The following is a 21027-nucleotide window of genomic DNA, read 5'->3' on the forward strand; positions in this document are numbered from 1 at the left end:
TGTCTGAAGGTTCCCCTGCTCAAGTCATCACATGTCCAGGCCCGTCTGAAGGTTCCCCGGCTCCAGTCATCACATGTCCAGGCCCGTCTGAGGTTTGCCAATGACCATCTGGATGATGCAGAGGAGGCATGGGAGAAAGTCATGTGGTCAGATAAGATCAAAGTAAACTTTTTGGTCTAAACGTCACTCGTCGTGTTTGGAGGAAAAAGAAGGATGAGTTGCATCCCAAGAACACCATCCCTACTGTGAAGCATGGGGGTGGTAACATCATGCTTTGGGGGTGCTTTTCTGCGAAGGGGACAGGACGACTGCACTGTATTAAGGAGAGGATGAATGGGGCCATTTATTGTGAGATTTTCAGCAACAACCTCCTTCCCTCAGTCAGAGCATTGAAGATGGGTCGTGGCCGGGTCTTCCAACATGACAACCACTCGAAGCACACAGTCAGGAGAACCAAGGAGTGGCTCCGTAAGAAGCATATCAAGGTTCTGGAGTGGCCTAGCCAGTCTCCACACCTAAATCCAATAGAACATCTTTGGAGGGAGCTGAAACTCCGTGTTGCTCAGCGACAGCCCCGAAACCTGACAGATCTAGAGGAGATCGGTGTGGAGGAGTCGGCCAAAATCCCTGTTGCAGTGCAAACCTGGCCAAGGACTACAGGAAACGTCTGACCTCTGTAATTGCAGACAAAGGCTTCTGTACCAAATATTAACACGGATCTTCTCAGGGGTTCAAATACTTCTGTTCCTCACTGTAGGACCATAAGGTGTCAGTGTAGTGTCAGATGAAATATTCCTTTCTTTCAGCTGTGTCTCATCAGCTATGCCTGGATTTCATAGAGTTCATTTCCAGGTCTTAACTACCTGCCGACCGCAGATAGCCAAATGACGGCTGCACTGCGGCCAGCCAGTTCTGGGTGGACGTCATATGACGTCCCCCCAGAACGCGCTCTCCTGAGCGCCCCAGGGGGCGCGCACCCGGCGATCTCCGTGATCGCTGTGTCCTACGGACACAGCTGATCACGTGATATGGTAAAAGGCCGATCATACCGGCCTTTTACCACGTGATCAGCGGTGTCCAATGACACGCTGATCACAGGGAAATGCAAGTGCCGGTTCTCGGCTGCACTTTCCTCACGCTGTCAGATCGTGAGGAAAGTACTGCGGAGAACCGGCAGTTGTCAGAGCGGGGATCGGCACCGATCATCAGGGCACTGATGATCAGTGCCCTGATGATCGGTGCCCAGCAGTGACACCCGCAAGTTCCGCCCAGCAGTGCGCCCACTAGCTCCGCCCACCCGTGCCCAGCAGTGCACCCACCTGTGCCCAGCAGTGCCCCCACCTGTGCCCAGCAGTGCACCCACCTGTGCCACTCTGCAGTGCCACCTACCTGTGCCCAGAAGTGCCACCTACATGTGCCCAGCAGTGCCACCCACCTGTGCCCACCCACCTGTGCCCACCAGTGCCACCCACCTGTGCCCACCAGTGCCACCCACCTGTGCCCACCCACCAGTGCTGCCCACCAGTGCCACCCACCAGTGCAGCCCAGCAGTGCTGCCAGTCAGTGCCACCAGTCAGTGCCCAGGGGTTGTGCCAGTCAGTGCCGCCAGTCAGTGCCCAGCAGTGATGCCAGTCAGTGCCGTCTATCAGTACCCATAATCAGTGTCACCTATCAGTGCCGCCTATCAGTGCTGCATATCAGTGCCGCCTATCCGTGACCCCTAATTAGTACTGCCTATCAGTGCCGCCTATCTGTGCCACCTCATTAGTACTGCCTATCAGTGCCCTTTAGTGCTGCCTCATCAACGCACATCAGTGAAGGAGAAAAAATACCTGTTTGAAAAATTTTATAAAAGAAACAAATAAACTTTTTTTTTTTTTCAAATTTTTTGCACTTTTTTTATTTATAGCGCAAAAAGTAAAGCGCCCAGTGGCGATTAAATACCACCAAAAGAAAGCTCTATTTGTGAGAAAAAAATGATCAAAATTTCATATGGGTACAATGTTGCATGACCGCGCAATTGTCAATCAAAGTGCGGCAGCGCTGAAAGCTGAAAATTGGCCTGGTAAGGAAGGGGGTAGAAGTGCCTGGTAGGTAAGGGGTTAAAGACCACTTCTGGTGTTCCTATTAATGATAAAGATCAACTTTTCCAGATCTTCATACACTAGAAATTACACATCCCAACCCTAACTTTAACCCCTAACCCTGACACCAACCCTGAACCTATCTGCATAAATAGATTCATCCCTCATAATGGCTTTGAATGCATCCCAGAGAACCTGTTCCTGAGCAGAATGAGCATTATTGGCCCAGTAAGAGGTGGAAGAGGAAGTGTCTCACTGGGAGACACCCTCTTCCTGCAGCCACCATGGGTCCAATCGTGAAGCACAACTCACTGCAGCCAAGAATATAGAATATGTGGACCGACTATGTGGGTTGTAATGCATGTCCAGACCAGGTGAAGGTCCGGGACATGGTTAGTCTACTTTTGAGGGGGTGGGAAATGAGACAGCCCCAACTGGGACAGGGCTTTTACAGGGGACTGCAGACTAGCCTCTTGCCTACTGACTATGGGCCCTGGCATCTCAGAGGGCTCTATTCTTTGGGAGGTGTGTGCCTGGGGGGGACCTTTGGAGTAGTTTTACTTCAGATTCAAGTCCATGTCTCCCCAAAACACACAGACTCTTTGAACTGGAGGACCTGGATACAGATTTTGGGTCTCTATGGCCAAGCCAGCATTGACTGCTTCAACCTACCTCCTCCAAGATTAATGCCAGCCATAGAAGAGTCAAAAATCAGCCGATTATTCGGGAAAAAAAAAAAAAAAATTGCCCGATTTTCGCATTGTTAGTGAGTTAATTGGTCGGCCGTTTTTCCGGTTTTTTTGCACATTTTTTTCTATCGGTCATGTTGGAAAATTTGCTGCCGATTTTGACGATCGGACGGTTTTCTCAGCAATGATGGGCAAATCGGGCGATTGTTTTACCGATAAAAAGTCCGCACATGAGCCGTGACCTGCAAGGGACAGAAGTTATGGGTGAACTCAGGGGTGGACTGACAACTCATGGGGCCCCCGGGCCATAGGGGATCATGGGGCCCCTGTGTCCTTGCCCAAACTCAAGAAAGTCTATGAAAAAGGTACCTGGGGCATCTCATGGGGCCCCCTACTGACCCCGGGCCCTCGGGCAGTGGCCGAGTCTCCAAATGGTCAGTCTGCCCCTGGGTGAACTTTATGATTTTGTCGGCCGATGTTTTTTACAATTGGTGGTAATGTCGGCTGAATGAACGACCAATTATTTTTTTTTTTTAAAAATTGGCCGATGTTCGACCCGTCTATGGCCTGCATTAGAGACTCAGAGCAGGGCAGGACAGTGGCTAAATTGTTAGCCGTTCCTCCTGGCAGTACCAGGGTCGTCGGTTCGAATCCCAACCACGGCACCACCTGCCTGGAGTTTGCATGTTCTCCCTGTGCCTGTGTGGGTTTCCTCCGGGTACTCCGGTTTCCTCCCACACTCCAAAGACATGCTGGTAGGTGAATTGGCTCCTGTCTAAAAAAAAAAATTGTCCCTAGTATACGTATGAATGTGAGTTAGGGACCTTAGATTGTACGCCCCTCGGGGGCGGGGACTGATGTGAATGTACAATATATATGTAAAGTGCTATAGAAGTACCTGAAATAAATAAAATAATCAGCTCCAAACTACCTGATGCTGAGGTCTCTTGCTGTATTGTGTTTTTAAGGTGTCTTTGTTCCACTGTTAATGGAGTTCCTTGAGTCACCTATTGTTTCTGTCTGCTGGCTAGTCCCTGGAGGCTCCTACATGATGGGATTGGTCTGGTGTCAATGTCACCTCCCTACATAATCACTGTGGGATGTCTTTGCCCGTCTTTATGAATGCCAAGGAGAGAAAGTAATAGAGTACGCCAGAGTTCAGTGTGCTATGTGCTGAAGGTGGAGCGCTCCATGTCCACCATGATGCTAGAATCTTCATCCAACCTGGCGGAGTAGAATATTACAATTAATAAGCCACCCATGACATACTCTGGACTGCCCCGTTCCACCATTCCGTGTGTTCTAGACTCCAGTATGAATGCTATGTATTCACTGCATTGTGATTGATAGGTAAAGTTATCCAAACCACCCAGGCCTCTGAATTCCGCCATGTTTAGGCATACTTCTGGTAGTACAGGATGAAACCATGACTGTTGAGACGATGTCCATTGTGATGAATGCGGTTACAGGGAGTCAGTAATAACTCTCCAAATAAGACTGCTGCACAAAGAAATATTGATGGGCTTCCTGCGTCAGGGAGCCGGTGAGATGTGCTGCCCCTGGACCTTCCAAGGGAGGTGTGAATGGGTTAATGGAGATCCTTTTCACAGGTAGGTTAATGAATGGGATGACACCGGGCAGAAGTTTCTGAGGAATAGGAGGGAGGGAGACACCTGGAAGAGAAAACAAGGTCTGATCACAATATGTTTGTAGCATCTTATAGGCTACAACCTACCGAGTAATCAACAGGAGAATGATTAACAATGGTTAGTTTGAGCGGAGGGGGGGGGTAGATTACTACTAACACTGATACAAGGGTGTGGCGGAACCGTTCTGCCTGGGCTTCCTCGTGCGGAGCGATGTGTCTCAGCCAATGGTCCCCTTGTCCTGCAAGTCTTCCAGCGCTCTGCCAAGGCAGGTATTAGAGCTCAAAACCAATCCTTCCCTGATATCCCAAACCACGAGTTGGAACTTCATGTAGGGTGAAATGAATCAATCTTTATTGAACGCAGTTCAGTATATACAGCTTCACCCCACCAGACAGCCTGGCACTGGTTTTCCCCACCCACAACAAAACCCTACAACCCAACAATACAGTATGAACTCTATAGAAGTGAAAGACTACAAGGTCACATTTCCCTAAACAGTGTAGAATGTCTGTCTACATAACAGCTGCTAACATATACAGCTTTACCTAGGGGAGAACGGGAAGACCCCTTACTGAGGGGAGAACGGGAAGACCACTTACCGAGGGGAGAACGGGAAGACCCCTTACCGAGGGGCGAATGGGAAGACCCCTTATCGAGGGGAGAACGGGAAGACCGCTTACCGAGGGGAGAACGGGAAGACCATTTAACGAGGGGAGAACGGGAAGACCATTTAACGAGGGGAGAACGGGAAGACCGCTTACCGAGGGGAGAACGGGAAGACAGTTTACCGAGGGGAGAACGGGAAGACCCCTTACCGAGGGGAGAATGGGAAGACCACTTACCGAGGGGAGAACGGGAAGACCCCTTACCGAGGGGAGAATGGAAAGACCCCTTACCGAGGGGAGAACGGGAAGACCCCTTACCGAGGGGTGAACGGGAAGACCCCTTAACGAGGGGAGAACGGGAAGACCGCTTACCGAGGGGAGAACAGGAAGACCATTTAACAAGGGGAGAACGGGAAGACCATTTAACGAGGGGAGAACGGGAAGACCGCTTACCGAGGGGAGAACGGGAAGACCGCTTACCGAGGGGAGAACGGGAAGACAGTTTACCGAGGGGAGAACGGGAAGACCCCTTACCGAGGGGAGAATGGGAAGACCACTTACCGAGGGGAGAACGGGAAGACCCCTTACCGAGGGGAGAATGGGAAGACCCCTTACCGAGGGGAGAACGGGAAGACCCCTTACCGAGGGGTGAACGGGAAGACCCCTTAACGCGGGGAGAACGGGAAGACCGCTTACCGAGGGGAGAACAGGAAGACCATTTAACAAGGGGAGAACGGGAAGACCATTTAACGAGGGGAGAACGGGAAGACCGCTTACCGAGGGGAGAACGGGAAGACAGTTTACCGAGGGGAGAACGGGAAGACAGTTTACCGAGGGGAGAACGGGAAGACAGTTTACCGAGGGGAGAACGGGAAGACAGTTTACCGAGGGGAGAACGGGAAGACAGTTTACCGAGGGGAGAACGGGAAGACCGCTTACCAAGGGGAGAACGGGAAGACCGCTTACCGAGGGGAGAACGGGAAGACCGCTTACCGAGGGGAGAACGGGAAGACCGCTTACCGAGGGGAGAACGGGAAGACCACTTATCGAGGGGAGAAAGGGAAGACCGCTTACCGAGGGGAGAACGGGAAGACCGCTTACCGAGGGGAGAACGGGAAGACCGCTTACCGAGGGGAGAACGGGAAGACCGCTTACCGAGGGGAGAACGGGAAGACCACTTAACAAGGTGATAAAACCAGAACAGAAAGGGCAAAATGTTATCACAAAGGGAGGGTTCGTCACAAAGGGCACCTGACACAGCCCATAGACTTGGGATGAAAATTGCTCATTGACTGTTTCTCATGCACTAGGTTGTCTGAAATCTATGGTAGCAGACACATGCCCACAGGCAGGCTGTGGAAACACCAATCAGGTTTTCCCCACCCACAACAAAACCCTACAACCCAACAATACAGTATGAACTCTATAGAAGTGAAAGACTACAAGGTCACATTTCCCTAAACAGTGTAGAATGTCTGTCTACATAACAGCTGCTAACATATACAGCTTTACCTAGGGGAGAACGGGAAGACCCCTTACTGAGGGGAGAACGGGAAGACCACTTACCGAGGGGAGAACGGGAAGACCCCTTACCGAGGGGCAAATGGGAAGACCCCTTATCGAGGGGAGAACGGGAAGACCGCTTACCGAGGGGAGAACGGGAAGACCATTTAACGAGGGGAGAACGGGAAGACCATTTAACGAGGGGAGAACGGGAAGACCGCTTACCGAGGGGAGAACGGGAAGACAGTTTACCGAGGGGAGAACGGGAAGACCCCTTACCGAGGGGAGAATGGGAAGACCACTTACCGAGGGGAGAACGGGAAGACCCCTTACCGAGGGGAGAATGGGAAGACCCCTTACCGAGGGGAGAACGGGAAGACCCCTTACCGAGGGGTGAACGGGAAGACCCCTTAACGAGGGGAGAACGGGAAGACCGCTTACCGAGGGGAGAACAGGAAGACCATTTAACAAGGGGAGAACGGGAAGACCATTTAACGAGGGGAGAACGGGAAGACCACTTACCGAGGGGAGAACGGGAAGACAGTTTACCGAGGGGAGAACGGGAAGACAGTTTACCGAGGGGAGAACGGGAAGACAGTTTACCGAGGGGAGAACGGGAAGACAGTTTACCGAGGGGAGAACGGGAAGACAGTTTACCGAGGGGAGAACGGGAAGACCGCTTACCGAGGGGAGAACGGGAAGACCGCTTACCGAGGGGAGAACGGGAAGACCGCTTACCGAGGGGAGAACGGGAAGACCGCTTACCGAGGGGAGAACGGGAAGACCACTTATCGAGGGGAGAAAGGGAAGACCGCTTACCGAGGGGAGAACGGGAAGACCGCTTACCGAGGGGAGAACGGGAAGACCGCTTACCGAGGGGAGAACGGGAAGACCGCTTACCGAGGGGAGAACGGGAAGACCACTTAACAAGGTGATAAAACCAGAACAGAAAGGGCAAAATGTTATCACAAAGGGAGGGTTCGTCACAAAGGGCACCTGACACAGCCCATAGACTTGGGATGAAAATTGCTCATTGACTGTTTCTCATGCACTAGGTTGTCTGAAATCTATGGTAGCAGACACATGCCCACAGGCAGGCTGTGGAAACACCAATCAGGTCTTCTGAGATAATTCTTTTTCCATCTCATGCATATATAATATATTGCAGAGAATTACACACAAAAAAAAGCTAAACTTCTACAAGAAGGAACGTGCCCATTCCCAAAATCACTCCGTTCACTCAGCAGTCCCTATTTGTTAGTTTGAAATAAAGTCTTGAAGACCTGTTCATGGTCCACAATCTAGGATCCAAAGGTCACACCTCAACATCAACAAGCAGGTAAATATCTATATAACCAAGAGATTGGGGGGTGCCGAACTATGACAAGGTGGGAAAATATCTCAAACTAGATTTCAGGTGACTATCTACAAGGAAGAGATGGAGTATGACAATCTATAATGAAAGATTTGGGGGGATGATCCATGACCAACAAATAACGAGTGACTATCTACAAGCAGGAAATGGAGGATGACAGTCTATGATGAGGAAATTGAGAGGCTGATTCATGACCAAAATATAGAGGATGACAATCTATGTCCAGGTGATCAGCCCTGTGATTTACATACAGAAAATTACATGATCTCTGATCAAGAGATGAGGGGCAATGATCTGTGACCGGGAGATGAGGGGCAATGATCTGTGACCGGGAGATGAGGGGCAATGATCTGTGACCGGGAGATGAAGGACAATGAGCTGTGACCGGGAGATAAGGGACAATGAGCTGTGACCGGGAGATGAGGGACAATGATCTGTGACCAGGAGATGAGGGACAATGATCTGTGACCAAGAGATGAGGGGCAATGATCTGTGACTAGGAGATGGACAATGATCTGTGACTAGGAGATGAAGGACACTGATCTGTGACCAGGAGATGAAGGACACTGATCTGTGACCAGGAGATCAGGGACAATGAGCTGTGGCCAGGAGATGAGGGACAATGAGCTGTGACCAGGAGATCAGAGACAATGATATGTGACCAGGGGATGAGGGATAATGATCTGTGACCAGGAGATGAGGGACAATGATCTGTGACCAAGAGATGAGGGGCAATGATCTGTGACTAGGAGATGGACAATGATCTGTGACTAGGAGATGAAGGACACTGATCTGTGACCAGGAGATCAGGGATAATGAGCTGTGGCCAGGAGATGAGGGACAATGAGCTGTGACCAGGAGATCAGAGACAATGATATGTGACCAGGAGATCAGAGACAATGATATGTGACCAGGGGATGAGGGATAATGATCTGTGACCAGGAGATGAGGGACAATGATCTGTGGCCAGGAGATGAGGGACAATGAGCTGTGACCAGGAGATCAGAGACAATGATATGTGACCAGGGGATGAGGGATAATGATCTGTGACCAGGAGATGAGGGACAATGATCTGTGACCAGGAGATCAGGAGCAATGACCTGTGACCAGGAGATGAGGGACAATGATCTGTGACCCGGAGATGAGGGTAAATGATCTGTGACCAGGAGATCAGGAGCAATGATCTGTGACCAGGAGATGAGGGACAAAGATCATTGTCCCTCATCTCCTGGTCACAGATCATTGTCCCTCATCTCCTGGTCACAGATCATTGTCCCTCATCTCCTGGTCACAGATCAGTGACTAGGAGATAAAGGACAATGATCTGTGACCAGGAGATGAGGGACAATGATCTTTGACCAGGAGATCAGGAACAATGACCTGTGAACAGGAGATGAGGGGCAATGATCTGTGACCAGGAGATCCAGGACAATGATCTGTGACCCGGAGATGAGGGTAAATGATCTGTGACCAGGAGATCAGGAGCAATGACCTGTGACCAGGAGATCAGGAGCAATGATCTGTGACCAGGAGATGAAGGACAATGATCTGTGACCAGGAGATGAGGGACAATGATCTGTGACCAGGAGATGACTGACAATGATCTGTGACTAGGAGATGAAGGACAATGATCTGTGACTGGGAGATAAGGGACAATGAGCTGTGACCCGGCAATAAGGGACAATGAGCTGTGACCAGGAGATGAGAGGCAATGATCTGTGACCAGGAGAAAAGGGGCAATAAACTGTGACCGGGAGATAAGGGACAATGAGCTGTGACCAGGAGATGAGGGACAATGATCTGTGACCAAGAGATGAGGGGCAATGATCTATGACCAGGAGATCAGGGACAATGATCTGTGACCAGGAGATCAGGAGCAATGACCTGTGACCAGGAGATGAAGGACAATGACCTGTGACCAGGAGATGAGGGACAATGATCTGTGACCAGGAGATGAAGGACAATGATCTGTGACCAGGAGATGAGGGACAATGATCTGTGACCAGGAGATGAAAGACAATGATCTGTGACCAGGAGATGAAGGACAATGATCTGTGACCAGGAGATGAAGGACAATGATCTGTGACCAGGAGATGAGGGGCAATGATCTGTGACTAGGAGATGAAGGGCAATGATCTGTGGCCAGGAGATGAGGGACAATGAGCTGTGGCCAGATGAGGGACAATGAGCTGTGGCCAGGAGATGAGGGGCAATGATCTGTGACTAGGAGATGAGGGACAATGATCTGTGGCCAGATGAGGGACAATGAGCTGTGGCCAGATGAGGGACAATGATCTGTGACCAGGAGATGAGGGACAATGATCTGTGACTAGGAGATGAGGGACAATGATCTGTGACTAGGAGATGAGGGACAATGATCTGTGACCAGGAGATGAGGGACAATGATCTGTGACCAGGAGATGAAGGACAATGATCTGTGACCAGGAGATGAAGAACAATGATCTGTGACCAGGAGATGAAGGACAATGATCTGTGACCAGGAGATGAGGGGCAATGATCTGTGACCAGGAGATGAAGGACAATGATCTGTGGCCAGGAGATGAGGGACAATGAGCTGTGGCCAGATGAGGGACAATGAGCTGTGGCCAGGAGATGAGGGGCAATGATCTGTGACTAGGAGATGAGGGACAATGATCTGTGGCCAGATGAGGGACAATGAGCTGTGGCCAGATGAGGGACAATGAGCTGTGGCCAGGAGGTGAGGGGCAATGATCTGTGACTAGGAGATGAGGGACAATGATGTTAATGTGAAGAATACAGACTTTAAGATGCGATGACAGACTTTAAGAAATGCAGATAGAAAGGTGACCTAATGAGCCGACCATCTCACCTTTATGATCTCTATGTTGAAAAGATTTACTTGACTCTCCCAGCCGCAGCAGGACACGCTTCCTAGAAAATGGATAGCAAAGCCATGAGAACACGTGTGAGATGAGGGAGTCTTCCCTCTGATGTGGGACAAAAGTCATGGAAGAAATATAAAGCAGCAGTCACAATGTTAGATAAGGTGCCATGGTGTCCTGCAGGCAGAAGGGACAGAAGGAAGACCTACGGGGCTATACAAAGCAGGAAATCAGTGTCAGTCTATACAAACCAGGAAATGGTCAAGATCAGTGATCTGTGAAAACAGAGCAGAGAAGATTCCAGAATCGCAAGTCAGGATATATATATGACAGGTCCTTATAGAGATAGTCTCCCCCCAGTCTGTACACAGGGGGAGCCCCATCCTCCAAGTCCCCCCCAGTCTGTACACAGGGGGAGCCCCATCCTCCCAGTCTACTTCCAGTCTGTACACAGAGGGAGCCCCATCCTCCTTGTCTCCCCCCCAGTCTGTACACAGAGGGAGCCCCATCCTCCCAGTCTACTTCCAGTCTGTACACAGAGGGAGCCCCATCCTCCCAGTCTCCCCTCCAGTCTGTACACAGAGGGAGCCCCATCCTCCTTGTCTGCCCCCAGTCTGTACACAGAGGGAGCCCCATCCTCCCAGTCTACACCCAGTCTGTACACAGGGGAGCCCCATCCTCCTTGTCTCCCCCCAGTCTGTACACAGGGGGAGCCCCATCCTCCTTGTCTCCCCCCCAGTCTGTACACAGAGGGAGCCCCATCCTCCTTGTCTCCCCCCAGTCTGTACACAGAGGGAGCCCCATCCTCCTTGTCTCCCCCCAGTCTGTACACAGAGGGAGCCCCATCCTCCTTGTCTCCCCCCAGTCTGTACACAGAGGGAGCCCCATCCTCCCAGTCTACACCCAGTCTGTACACAGGGGGAGCCCCATCCTCCTTGTCTCCCCCCAGTCTGTACACAGGGGAGCCCCATCCTCCCAGTCTACCTCCAGTCTGTACAAGGGGGGAGCCCCATCTTTCCAGTCTCCCCCCAGTCTGTACACAGGGGGAGCCCCATCCTCCTTGTCTCCCCCCCCAGTCTGTACACAGGGGGAGCCCCATCCTCCCAGTCTACCCCCAGTCTGTACACAGGGGGAGCCCCATCCTCCTTGTCTCCCCCCCAGTCTGTACACAGAGGGAGCCCCATCCTCCCAGTCTCCCCCCAGTCTGTACACAGGGGGAGCCCCATCCTCCCAGTCTCCCCCCAGTCTGTACACAGGGGGAGCCCCATCATCCCAGTCTACACCCAGTCTGTACACAGGGGGAGCCCCATCCTCCCAGTCTACCCCCAGTCTGTACACAGAGGGAGCCCCATCCTCCTTGTCCCCCCCCAGTCTGTACACAGGGGGAGCCCCATCCTCCATGTCTCCCCCCCAGTCTGTACACAGGGGGAGCCCAATCCTTCCAGTCTCCCCCCAGTCTGTACACAGGGGGAGCCCCATCCTCCTTGTCTCCCCCCCAGTCTGTACACAGGGGGAGCCCCATCCTCCCAGTCTCCCCCCAGTCTGTACACAGGGGGAGCCCCATCCTCCTTGTCTCCCCCCCCAGTCTGTACACAGGGGGAACCCCATCCTCCCAGTCTACCCCCAGTCTGTATACAGAGGGAGCCCCATCCTCCTTGTCTCCCCCCAGTCTGTACACAGGGGGAGCCCCATCCTCCTTGTCTCCCCCCAGTCTGTACACAGGGGGAGCCCCATCCTCCTTGTCTCCCCCCCAGTCTGTACACAGGGGGAGCCCCATCCTCCATGTCTCCCCCCCAGTCTGTACACAGGGGGAGCCCCATCCTCCTTGTCTCCCCCCCCCAGTCTGTACACAGGGGGAACCCCATCCTCCCAGTCTACCCCCAGTCTGTATACAGAGGGAGCCCCATCCTCCTTGTCTCCCCCCAGTCTGTACACAGGGGGAGCCCCATCCTCCATGTCTCCCCCCCAGTCTGTACACAGGGGGAGCCCCATCCTCCAGGTCATCAATGGAAACCTGTGACATAAACCTACCTTCGTACAGGTGGAAGTACCATCACTGTGCTCTCGTCTGCCGGGTCAGTATCTCTTATGGTCAGGAGTTCTGTTTTCATCTGAACCTCACAGTAGTAATTCAGAACATCTGATGGCGTCACATTAAGAGACTCTACATGATGCTGACGGACTCTCGGTCCCTAGACACAACAGGAGCACAAGAAGTAGAAACCTGGAGGTCAGAGGTCATACTAGTGCCTGATGTAATGGAGAAATTCAATTTAAATGGCCATCCATGTGTCTGGATCTGCCCATCAGCCAAGAAACTGAGAGCTAAAATCCATCATTCTAAAGTACAAGTGTGACAGAGGCCAGAAAACAAAGCTGGAGAGAGAGAGAGAAAGAGAAAGAAAGCGAGAGAGAGACAGTGATAGAGAAGGGAGAGAGAGAGGGGGGGGGGCAGAGAGAAAGGGGAGAGGAGAGAGGGAGGGAGAGAGGGGGGGAGAGCGAGATAAAGAAAGAGAGAGATGAGAGAGAGGGGGAGAGAGAGCGAGAGGAGAGAGAGGAGAGGGAGGGAGAGAGAGAGAGAAAGGTGGGGCGAGAGAAAGAGAGAGATGAGAGAGAGGAGAGAGAGGGAAGAGAGAGCGAGAGGGAGAGAGAGAGAGGGGGGATAGAGAGGGGAGAGAGAGAGACAGTGATAGAGAAGGGAGAGAGAGAGAGATGGGGGGCAGAGAGAAAGGGGAGAGGAGAGCGAGAGGAGAGAGGGGGGGAGAGCGAGATAAAGAAAGAGAGAGATGAGAGAGGGGGGGAGAGAGCCAGAGGAGAGAGAGGAGAGGGAGGGAGAGAGAGAGAGAGAAAGGGGGGGCGAGAGAAAGAGAGAGACGAGAGAGAGGAGAGAGAGGGAAGAGAGAGCGAGAGGGAGAGAGAGAGAGAGGGAGAGAGAGAAAGGGGGGGCGAGAGAGAGATGAGAGAGGGGGAGAGAGAGCGAGAGAGGAGAGAGAGGGAGAGAGCGAGAGAGGGGAGAGAGAGTGAGAGAGAGGGAGGGGAGAGAGCGAGAGACAGCGAGAGAGAGAGAGGAGAAAGAGAGGGAGGGAGGGAGAGAGCGAGAGAGGGGAGAGAGGGGGAGATAGAGCGTGAGCGAGAGGGAGGGGATAGAGAAAGGGAGGGGAGAGAAAGGGAGGGGAGAAAGGGAGGGGAGAGGGAGAGAGAGTGAGGGGAGAGAGGGGGAGAGATAAGAGAGAGAGCAAGAGAGGGGAAAGAGCAAGAGAGGAGAGAGAGTGGGAGAGAGAGAGCCAGAGAGAGCAAGAGAAAGATAGAGGAGAGAGCGAGAGGGGAGAGAGAGCAAGAGAAAGATAGAGGGGAGAGAGGGGGAGAGCGAACAAGAGAGGGGAGAGAGAGCAAGAGAGGGGAGAGAGAGAGGGGAGAGAGGGGGAGAGTGAGAGAGAGAGGGAAAGAGAGAGAGAGAGAGGAGAGAGAGAGGGGGGAGATAGGAGGGAGAGGGGGATAGAGAGAGAGAGGGGGGAGAGGGAGAGAGGGAGAGAGGGGAGAGAGAGGGAGATAGAGCGTGAGAGAGAGGGAGGGGAGAGAGAATGGGAGGGGAGAGTGAAAGGGAGGGGAGAGAGAAAGGGAGGGGAGAGAGAAAGGGAGGGGAGAGAGAAAGGGAGGGGAGAGAGAAAGGGAGAGAGAGAGGGAGCAAGAGAGGGGAGAGAGAAAGGGAGAGAGGGGGGAGAGAGAAAGGGAGAGAGGGGGGAGAGAGAGGGAGCAAGAGAGGGGAAAGAGAGAGAGTGGGAGAGAGAGAGCGGGAGAGAGAGCGAGAGAGAGCAAGAGAAAGATAGAGGGGAGAGCGAGAGATGGGGGAGAGAGCGAGAGAGGGAGATAGAGCATGAGAGAGGGAGGGGAGAGAGAAAGGGAGGGGAGAGAGAAAGGGAGGGGGAGGGGAGAGGGAAAGGGAGGGGAGAGAGGGGGAGAGAGAGAGCGAGAGAGAGAGGGGAGAGAGAGGGAAAGATAAGAGAGAGAGAGCAAGAGAGGGGAAAGAGCAAGAGAGGAGAGAGAGAGAGCGAGAGAGAGAGCAAAAGAAAGATAGAGGGGAGAGCGAACAAGAGAGGGGAAAGAGAGCAAGAGAGGAGAGAGAGAGAATGAGAGGGGGCGAGAGAGAGCGACAGAGGGGAGAGAGAGAGGGGGGAAGAGAGAGAGGGGAGAGAGAGACGGACACAAAGAATGAAGACAACAATCCCAATATAGCAAACAAATGTGGTAACATTATGGTAAATTTAAAGTGTTAATAAACCCCAGACCCCGCATTCACTATATCCGCTCTCCCCGGAGTCCGCGTTCACTATATCCGCTCTCCCCGGAGTCCGCGTTCACTATATCCCCTCTCCCCGGAGCCCGCGTTCACTATATCCCCTCTCCCCAGAGCCCGCGTTCACTATATCCGCTCTCCCGGGACCCCGCGTTCACTATATCCGCTCTCCCGGGACCCCGCGTTCACTATATCCGCTCTCCCGGGACCCCGCGTTCACTATATCCGCTCTCCCGGGACCCCGCGTTCACTATATCCGCTCTCCCGGGACCCCGCGTTCACTATATCCGCTCTCCCGGGACCCCGCGTTCACTATATCCGCTCTCCCCGGAGCCCGCGTTCACTATATCTCCTCTCCCCGGAGCCCGCGCTCACTATATTCCCTCTCCCCGGAGCCCGCGTTCACTATATCCGCTCTCCCCGAAGCCCGCGTTCACTATATCCGCTCTCCCCGGACCCCGCGTTCACTATATCCGCTCTCCCCGGACCCCGCGTTCACTATATCCGCTCTCCCCGGACCCCGCGTTCACTATATCCGCTCTCCCCAGACCCCGCATTCACTATATCCGGTCTCCCCGGACCCCGCATTCACTATATCCGCTCTCCCCGGACCCCGCATTCACTATATCCGCTCTCCCCGGACCCCGCATTCACTATATCCGCTCTCCCCGGACCCCGCATTCACTATATCCGCTCTCCCCGGACCCCGCATTCACTATATCCGCTCTCCCTGGACCCCGCGTTCACTATATCCGCTCTCCCCGTGCCCCGCATTCATTATATCCGGTCTCCCCGGACCCCGCATTCACTATATCCGCTCTCCCCGGAGCCCGCATTCACTATATCCGCTCTCCCCGGACCCCGCATTCACTATATCCGCTCTCCCCGGACCCCGCATTCACTATATCCGCTCTCCCTGGACCCCGCGTTCACTATATCCGCTCTCCCCGTGCCCCGCATTCATTATATCCGGTCTCCCCGGACCCCGCATTCACTATATCCGCTCTCCCCGGAGCCCGCATTCACTATATCCGCTCTCCCCGGACCCCGCATTCACTATATCCGCTCTCCCCGGACCCCGCATTCACTATATCCGCTCTCCCCGGACCCCGCATTCACTATATCCGCTCTCCCCGGACCCCGCATTCACTATATCCGCTCTCCCTGGACCCCGCATTCACTATATCCGCTCTCCCTGGACCCCGCGTTCACTATATCCGCTCTCCCCGTGCCCCGCATTCATTATATCCGGTCTCCCCGGACCCCGCATTCACTATATCCGCTCTCCCCGGACCCCGCATTCACTATATCCGCTCTCCCCGGACCCCGCATTCACTATATCCGCTCTCCCCGGACCCCGCATTCACTATATCCGCTCTCCCCGGACCCCGCATTCACTATATCCATTGCCTTCTCTAATCTGCAGCCCTCCTGTGACCCCTCTAACCTTTAAATGTTCTACTGTATCCTCTCCAAAGATGGCCACACACTGTATGAAATGAATTTGCTCAGTGGGTAGCACTGATGGCTGTCTGCCGCCTGACATCCATACATACAGTGGGGATCAAAAGTTTGGGCACCCCAGCTAAAAATGTGTATTAATGTGCATAAAGAAGCCAAGGAAAGATGGAAAAATCTCCAAAAGGCATCAAATTACAGATTAGACATTCTTATAATATGTCAACAAAAGTTAGATTTTATTTCCATCATTTACACTTTCAAAATAACAGAAAACAAAAAAATGGCGTCTGCAAAAGTTTGGGCCCCCTGCAGAATTTATAGCATGCACTGCCCCCTTTGCCAAGCTGAGACCTGCCAGTGTCATGGATTGTTCTCAATCATCGTCTGGGAAGACCAGGTGATGTCAATCTCAAAGGTTTTAAATGCCCCGACTCATCTGACCTTGCCCCAACAATCAGCACCATGGGTTCTTCTAGGCAGTTGTCTAGAAAACTGAAACTGAAAATAGTTGACACTCACAAAGCTGGAGAAGGCTATAAGAAGATAGCAAAGCGTTTTCACATGTCAATATCCTCTGTTCGGAATGTCATTAATAAATGGCAGTCATCAGAAACAGTGGAAGTTAAAGCAAGATCTGGAAGACCAAGAAAAATATCCGACAGAACAGCTCGCAGGATTGTGAGAAAAACAATTCAAAACCCACGTTTGACGGCACGATCCCTCCAGAAAGATCTGGCAGACACTGGAGTTGTGGTCACTATTCCACTATAAAGAGATACTTGTACAAATATGGTCTTCATGGAAGAGTCATCAGAAGAAAACCTCTTCTACATCCTCACCACAAAAATCATCGTTTGAACTTTGCAAATGAACATATAGACAAGCCGGATGCATTTTGGAAACAAGTTCTGTGGACCGATGAGGTTAAAATTGAACTTTTTGGCAGGAATGAGCAAAGGTACGTTTGGAGAAGAAGGGGCACAGAATTGAATGAAAAGAACCTCTGTCCAACTGTGAAGCATGGGGTTGAATCAATCATGCTTTGGGGTTGTGTTGCAGCCAGTGGCACAGGGAACATCTCATGAGTAGAAGGAAAAATGGATTTAGGGACCCTAACCCTAACCCTAACCCTAAGGAAAAATGGATTCAATAAAATTTCAGCAAATTTTAGATGGTAACTTGATGCCATCTGTGAAAAAGCTGAAGTTAAAGAGAGGATGGCTTCTACAAATGGATAATGATCCTAAACACACCTCGAAATCCACGGGGGATTACATCAAGAGGCGTAAACTGAAGGTTTTGCCATGGCCTTCACAATCTCCTGACCTCAACATCATTGAAAATCTATGGATAGACCTTAAAAGAGAAGTGCGTGACAGACAGCCCAGAAATCTCAAAGAACTGGAAGACTTTTGTAAGGAAGAATGGGCAAAGATACCTCAAACAAGAACTGAAAGACTCTTGGCTGGCTACAAAAAGCGTTTACAAGCCGTGATACTTGCCAAAGGGGGCAGTACAAGATATTAACTCTGCAGGGGGCCCAAACTTTTGCAGACGCCATTTTTTTGTTTTCTGTTATTTTGAAAGTGTAAATGATGGAAATAAAATCTAACTTTTGTTGACATATTATAAGAATGTCTAATCTGGAATTTGATGCCTTTTGGAGATTTTTCCATCTTTCCTTGGCTTCTTTATGCACATTAATACACATTTTTAGCTGGGGGGCCCAAACTTTCCATCCCCACTGTACATCTATAGATCTATGGGCAGCTTAATCTGTGGAAATGTCCTCGTTCCCCTTCCAGTTTGTAGGTTCTCCCCGCGCCCTCTTTAATCTGAAGTTCTGATGTGAGACGCAGTTTTCGCCATAGTGAGGTGTGTCTGTAAGGTCTGGCTGTATTCCGATTGGCTGTGACATATCCAGACACACAATCTTCCCATAATACTGTAGTATAGGGATGACGTCTTCCATGCAGAGAGATGACAGAATGATGGCAATGCCGCTATTGATGCCGATGGTGATGCTATTCTCACCTGACTGTGCAATGTGCGAGGAGCCTTCCCACCATCCCTGTGTGATTTCTGATTCATGTTCTGGGGAATCTGGGCCATCGCTGTATACAGATAATCCTGAGAAGAGAAGACAGAAAGAAATCTATGACTTCTACATGGTAAACAGACCAGAAGTGTCTCCAACATTTGTCACCTGAATATCCAGTAGGTATCATCTGATGCAGAACAGTTTTTCACTACAAAAGGAAGAGATTTACTAAAGACTTATGTCCCTTAAAAAGTAACTCCGCTTTTGTGGAGAACAAAACCCTCCCCTCTGGGTGACCTATGTACATTGCAGAGAGTTTAACCCCTTGCCTACCAGGCACTTCTACCCCCTTCCTTACCAGGCCAATTTTCAGCTGTCAGCGCTGCCGCACTTTGATTGACAATTGCGCGGTCATGCAACATTGTACCCATATGAAATTTTGATCATTTTTTTCTCACAAATAGAGCTTTCTTTTGGTGGTATTTAATCCCCGCTGGGCGCTTTACTTTTTGCGCTATAAATAAAAAAGTTGCAAAAAATTTGAAAAAAAAAAGTTTCTTTGCTTCTATTATAAAATTTTTCAAACAGGTAATTTTTCTCCTTCACTGATGTGCGTTGATGAGGCAGCACTGATGGGCACTGATAGGCGGCACTGATGGGCACTGATAGGCAGCATTAAAGGGCACTGATAGGCAGTACTAATGAGGTGTCACGGATAGGCGGCACTAATATGCAGCACTGATAGGCGGCACTGATAGGTGACACTGATGATGGGTACTGATAGACGGCACTGACTGGCATCACTGCTGGGCACTGACTGGCGGCACTGACTGGCACAACCGCTCGGCAATGACTGGTGGCACTGACTGGCAGCACTGCTGGGCTGCACTGGTGGGTGGCACTGGTGGGCAGCACTGGTGGGTGGGCACAGGTGGGTGGCACTGGTGGGCACAGGTGGGTGGCACTGGTGGGCACAGGTGGGTGGCACTGCTGGGCACAGGTAGGTGGCACTTCTGGGCACAGGTGTGTGACACTGCAGAGTGGCACAGGTGGGTGCACTGCTGGGCACAGGTGGGTGCACTGCTGGGCACAGGTGGGCGTAGCTAGTGGGCGCACTGCTAGGCACAGGTGGGCGGAACTTGCGGGTGGCACTGCTGGGCACCGATCATCAGGGCACTGATCATCAGTGCCCTGATGATCGGTGCCGATCCTCGCTCTGACAACTGCCGGTTCTCGGCAGTACTTTCCTCACGATCTGACGGCGTGAGGAAAGTGCAGCCGAGAACCGGCACTTGCATTTCCCTGTGATCAGCGTGTCATTGGACACCGCTGATCACGTGGTAAAAGGCCGGTATGATTGGCCTTTTACCACATCTCGTGATTAGCTGTGTCCGTAGGACACAGCGATCACGGAGATCGCCGGGTGCGCGCCCCAGGAGAGCGCGTTCTGGGGGGACGTCATATGACGTCCACCCAGAACTGGCCGGCCGCAGTTTAGCCGTCATTCGGCTATCTGCGGTCGGCAGGTAGTTAACAAACTTTGTTGCAGATCCTATCTTTTGTTATTCTGAAGAAATCGTTGTTTGTTTGTCTGTGTCCATGTGCAGAGTGAATGTGAATGGGAGGGACTTTATAATTATCAATCAGCTGCTACACCTGTAGGGTTCTTACTGAGATATTCTTCCACCTTCAGGTGAATTGAGGCTGGCCACAAAAACCTCAGCTAAATCTCAGTTTTGTACCAAGCAATGGGGAACACAAGCAAGGGGGAAGGATTCTCCATGTTCTTTGATATATGCCAAAAAAAGGCTTTTACAGGTAAAAAAAAAATTCCAAATTTTATAAATTGTTTATCACAGGACACAGAGAGCTTGAAATTCATGACTCCTTGAGATTTCCAAAAGCAGTGAACATAAGGGGTGGGAAACACAGCAACAAGGCCAAAACACCCAAAAAAAACAGAATGGTGGGGGGGGGGGGGGGGGAACTACACTACAACTGTCGGAAATACTCAAACCTGGTGTCAGCAAATGCTGAACATCAATGTGGTCGACCTTAGTAAACATGTAATGTGAAGGCCAGGTAGCCGCCTTATAAACCTAACAGGAGCCTGATGCGGAGTCCCCAGGGAAGCACTGGCTCTTCTGGTAGAATGGGCCTTGATCAGGAAAGAAGGGACCTTGCCCTTGAAACGACAGGCCTGAGAAATGAGCGGATGAATCCACCTACATATAGTGGATGGAGAAGGAAATATTTAGGTGATGAAAGCTTCCACTTTCCAGTAGATTGTGCATATACGGAAAAAGAAAAGGCTAAAGAGTGGGAATGTGGAGGTATCCTTGATAGGCTGAAAGACTGGATTCTGAAGTGTCGACAGAACCAAGTTATGACACCCAGGGTCACAGGGATGAGACCAGGGGTGAGCAACCTCCTGTACAAAGGCTTTTAAAAAGGCTTGAGAA

General features: G+C 51.6%; 1 protein-coding gene across 1 annotated transcript in view; it reads right to left on the reverse strand.

Moving 5' to 3' along the window:
• Nucleotides 1-1586: 1586 nt before the first annotated feature.
• The window catches only part of LOC149440263 (uncharacterized), a 65928-nt gene continuing 46487 nt past the window's right edge, over nt 1587-21027 (reverse strand). Inside the window, exons 7-10 of the mRNA XM_089658845.1 lie at nt 18559-18654; nt 12801-12961; nt 10757-10818; nt 1587-4446 (exon numbers count right to left, since the gene is read on the reverse strand). Of these exons, the coding sequence (XP_089514971.1) occupies nt 4247-4446; nt 10757-10818; nt 12801-12961; nt 18559-18654 (519 nt within the window). The 3' untranslated portion in view covers nt 1587-4246. The remainder of the gene's footprint in view (nt 4447-10756; nt 10819-12800; nt 12962-18558; nt 18655-21027) is intronic.

Source organism: Staurois parvus, unplaced genomic scaffold, assembly GCF_062004578.1.
Source record: "Staurois parvus isolate SC_StPar_1 unplaced genomic scaffold, SC_StPar_1.0 ptg001099l, whole genome shotgun sequence".
In the NCBI taxonomy this organism is placed as follows: Eukaryota; Metazoa; Chordata; class Amphibia; order Anura; family Ranidae; genus Staurois; species Staurois parvus.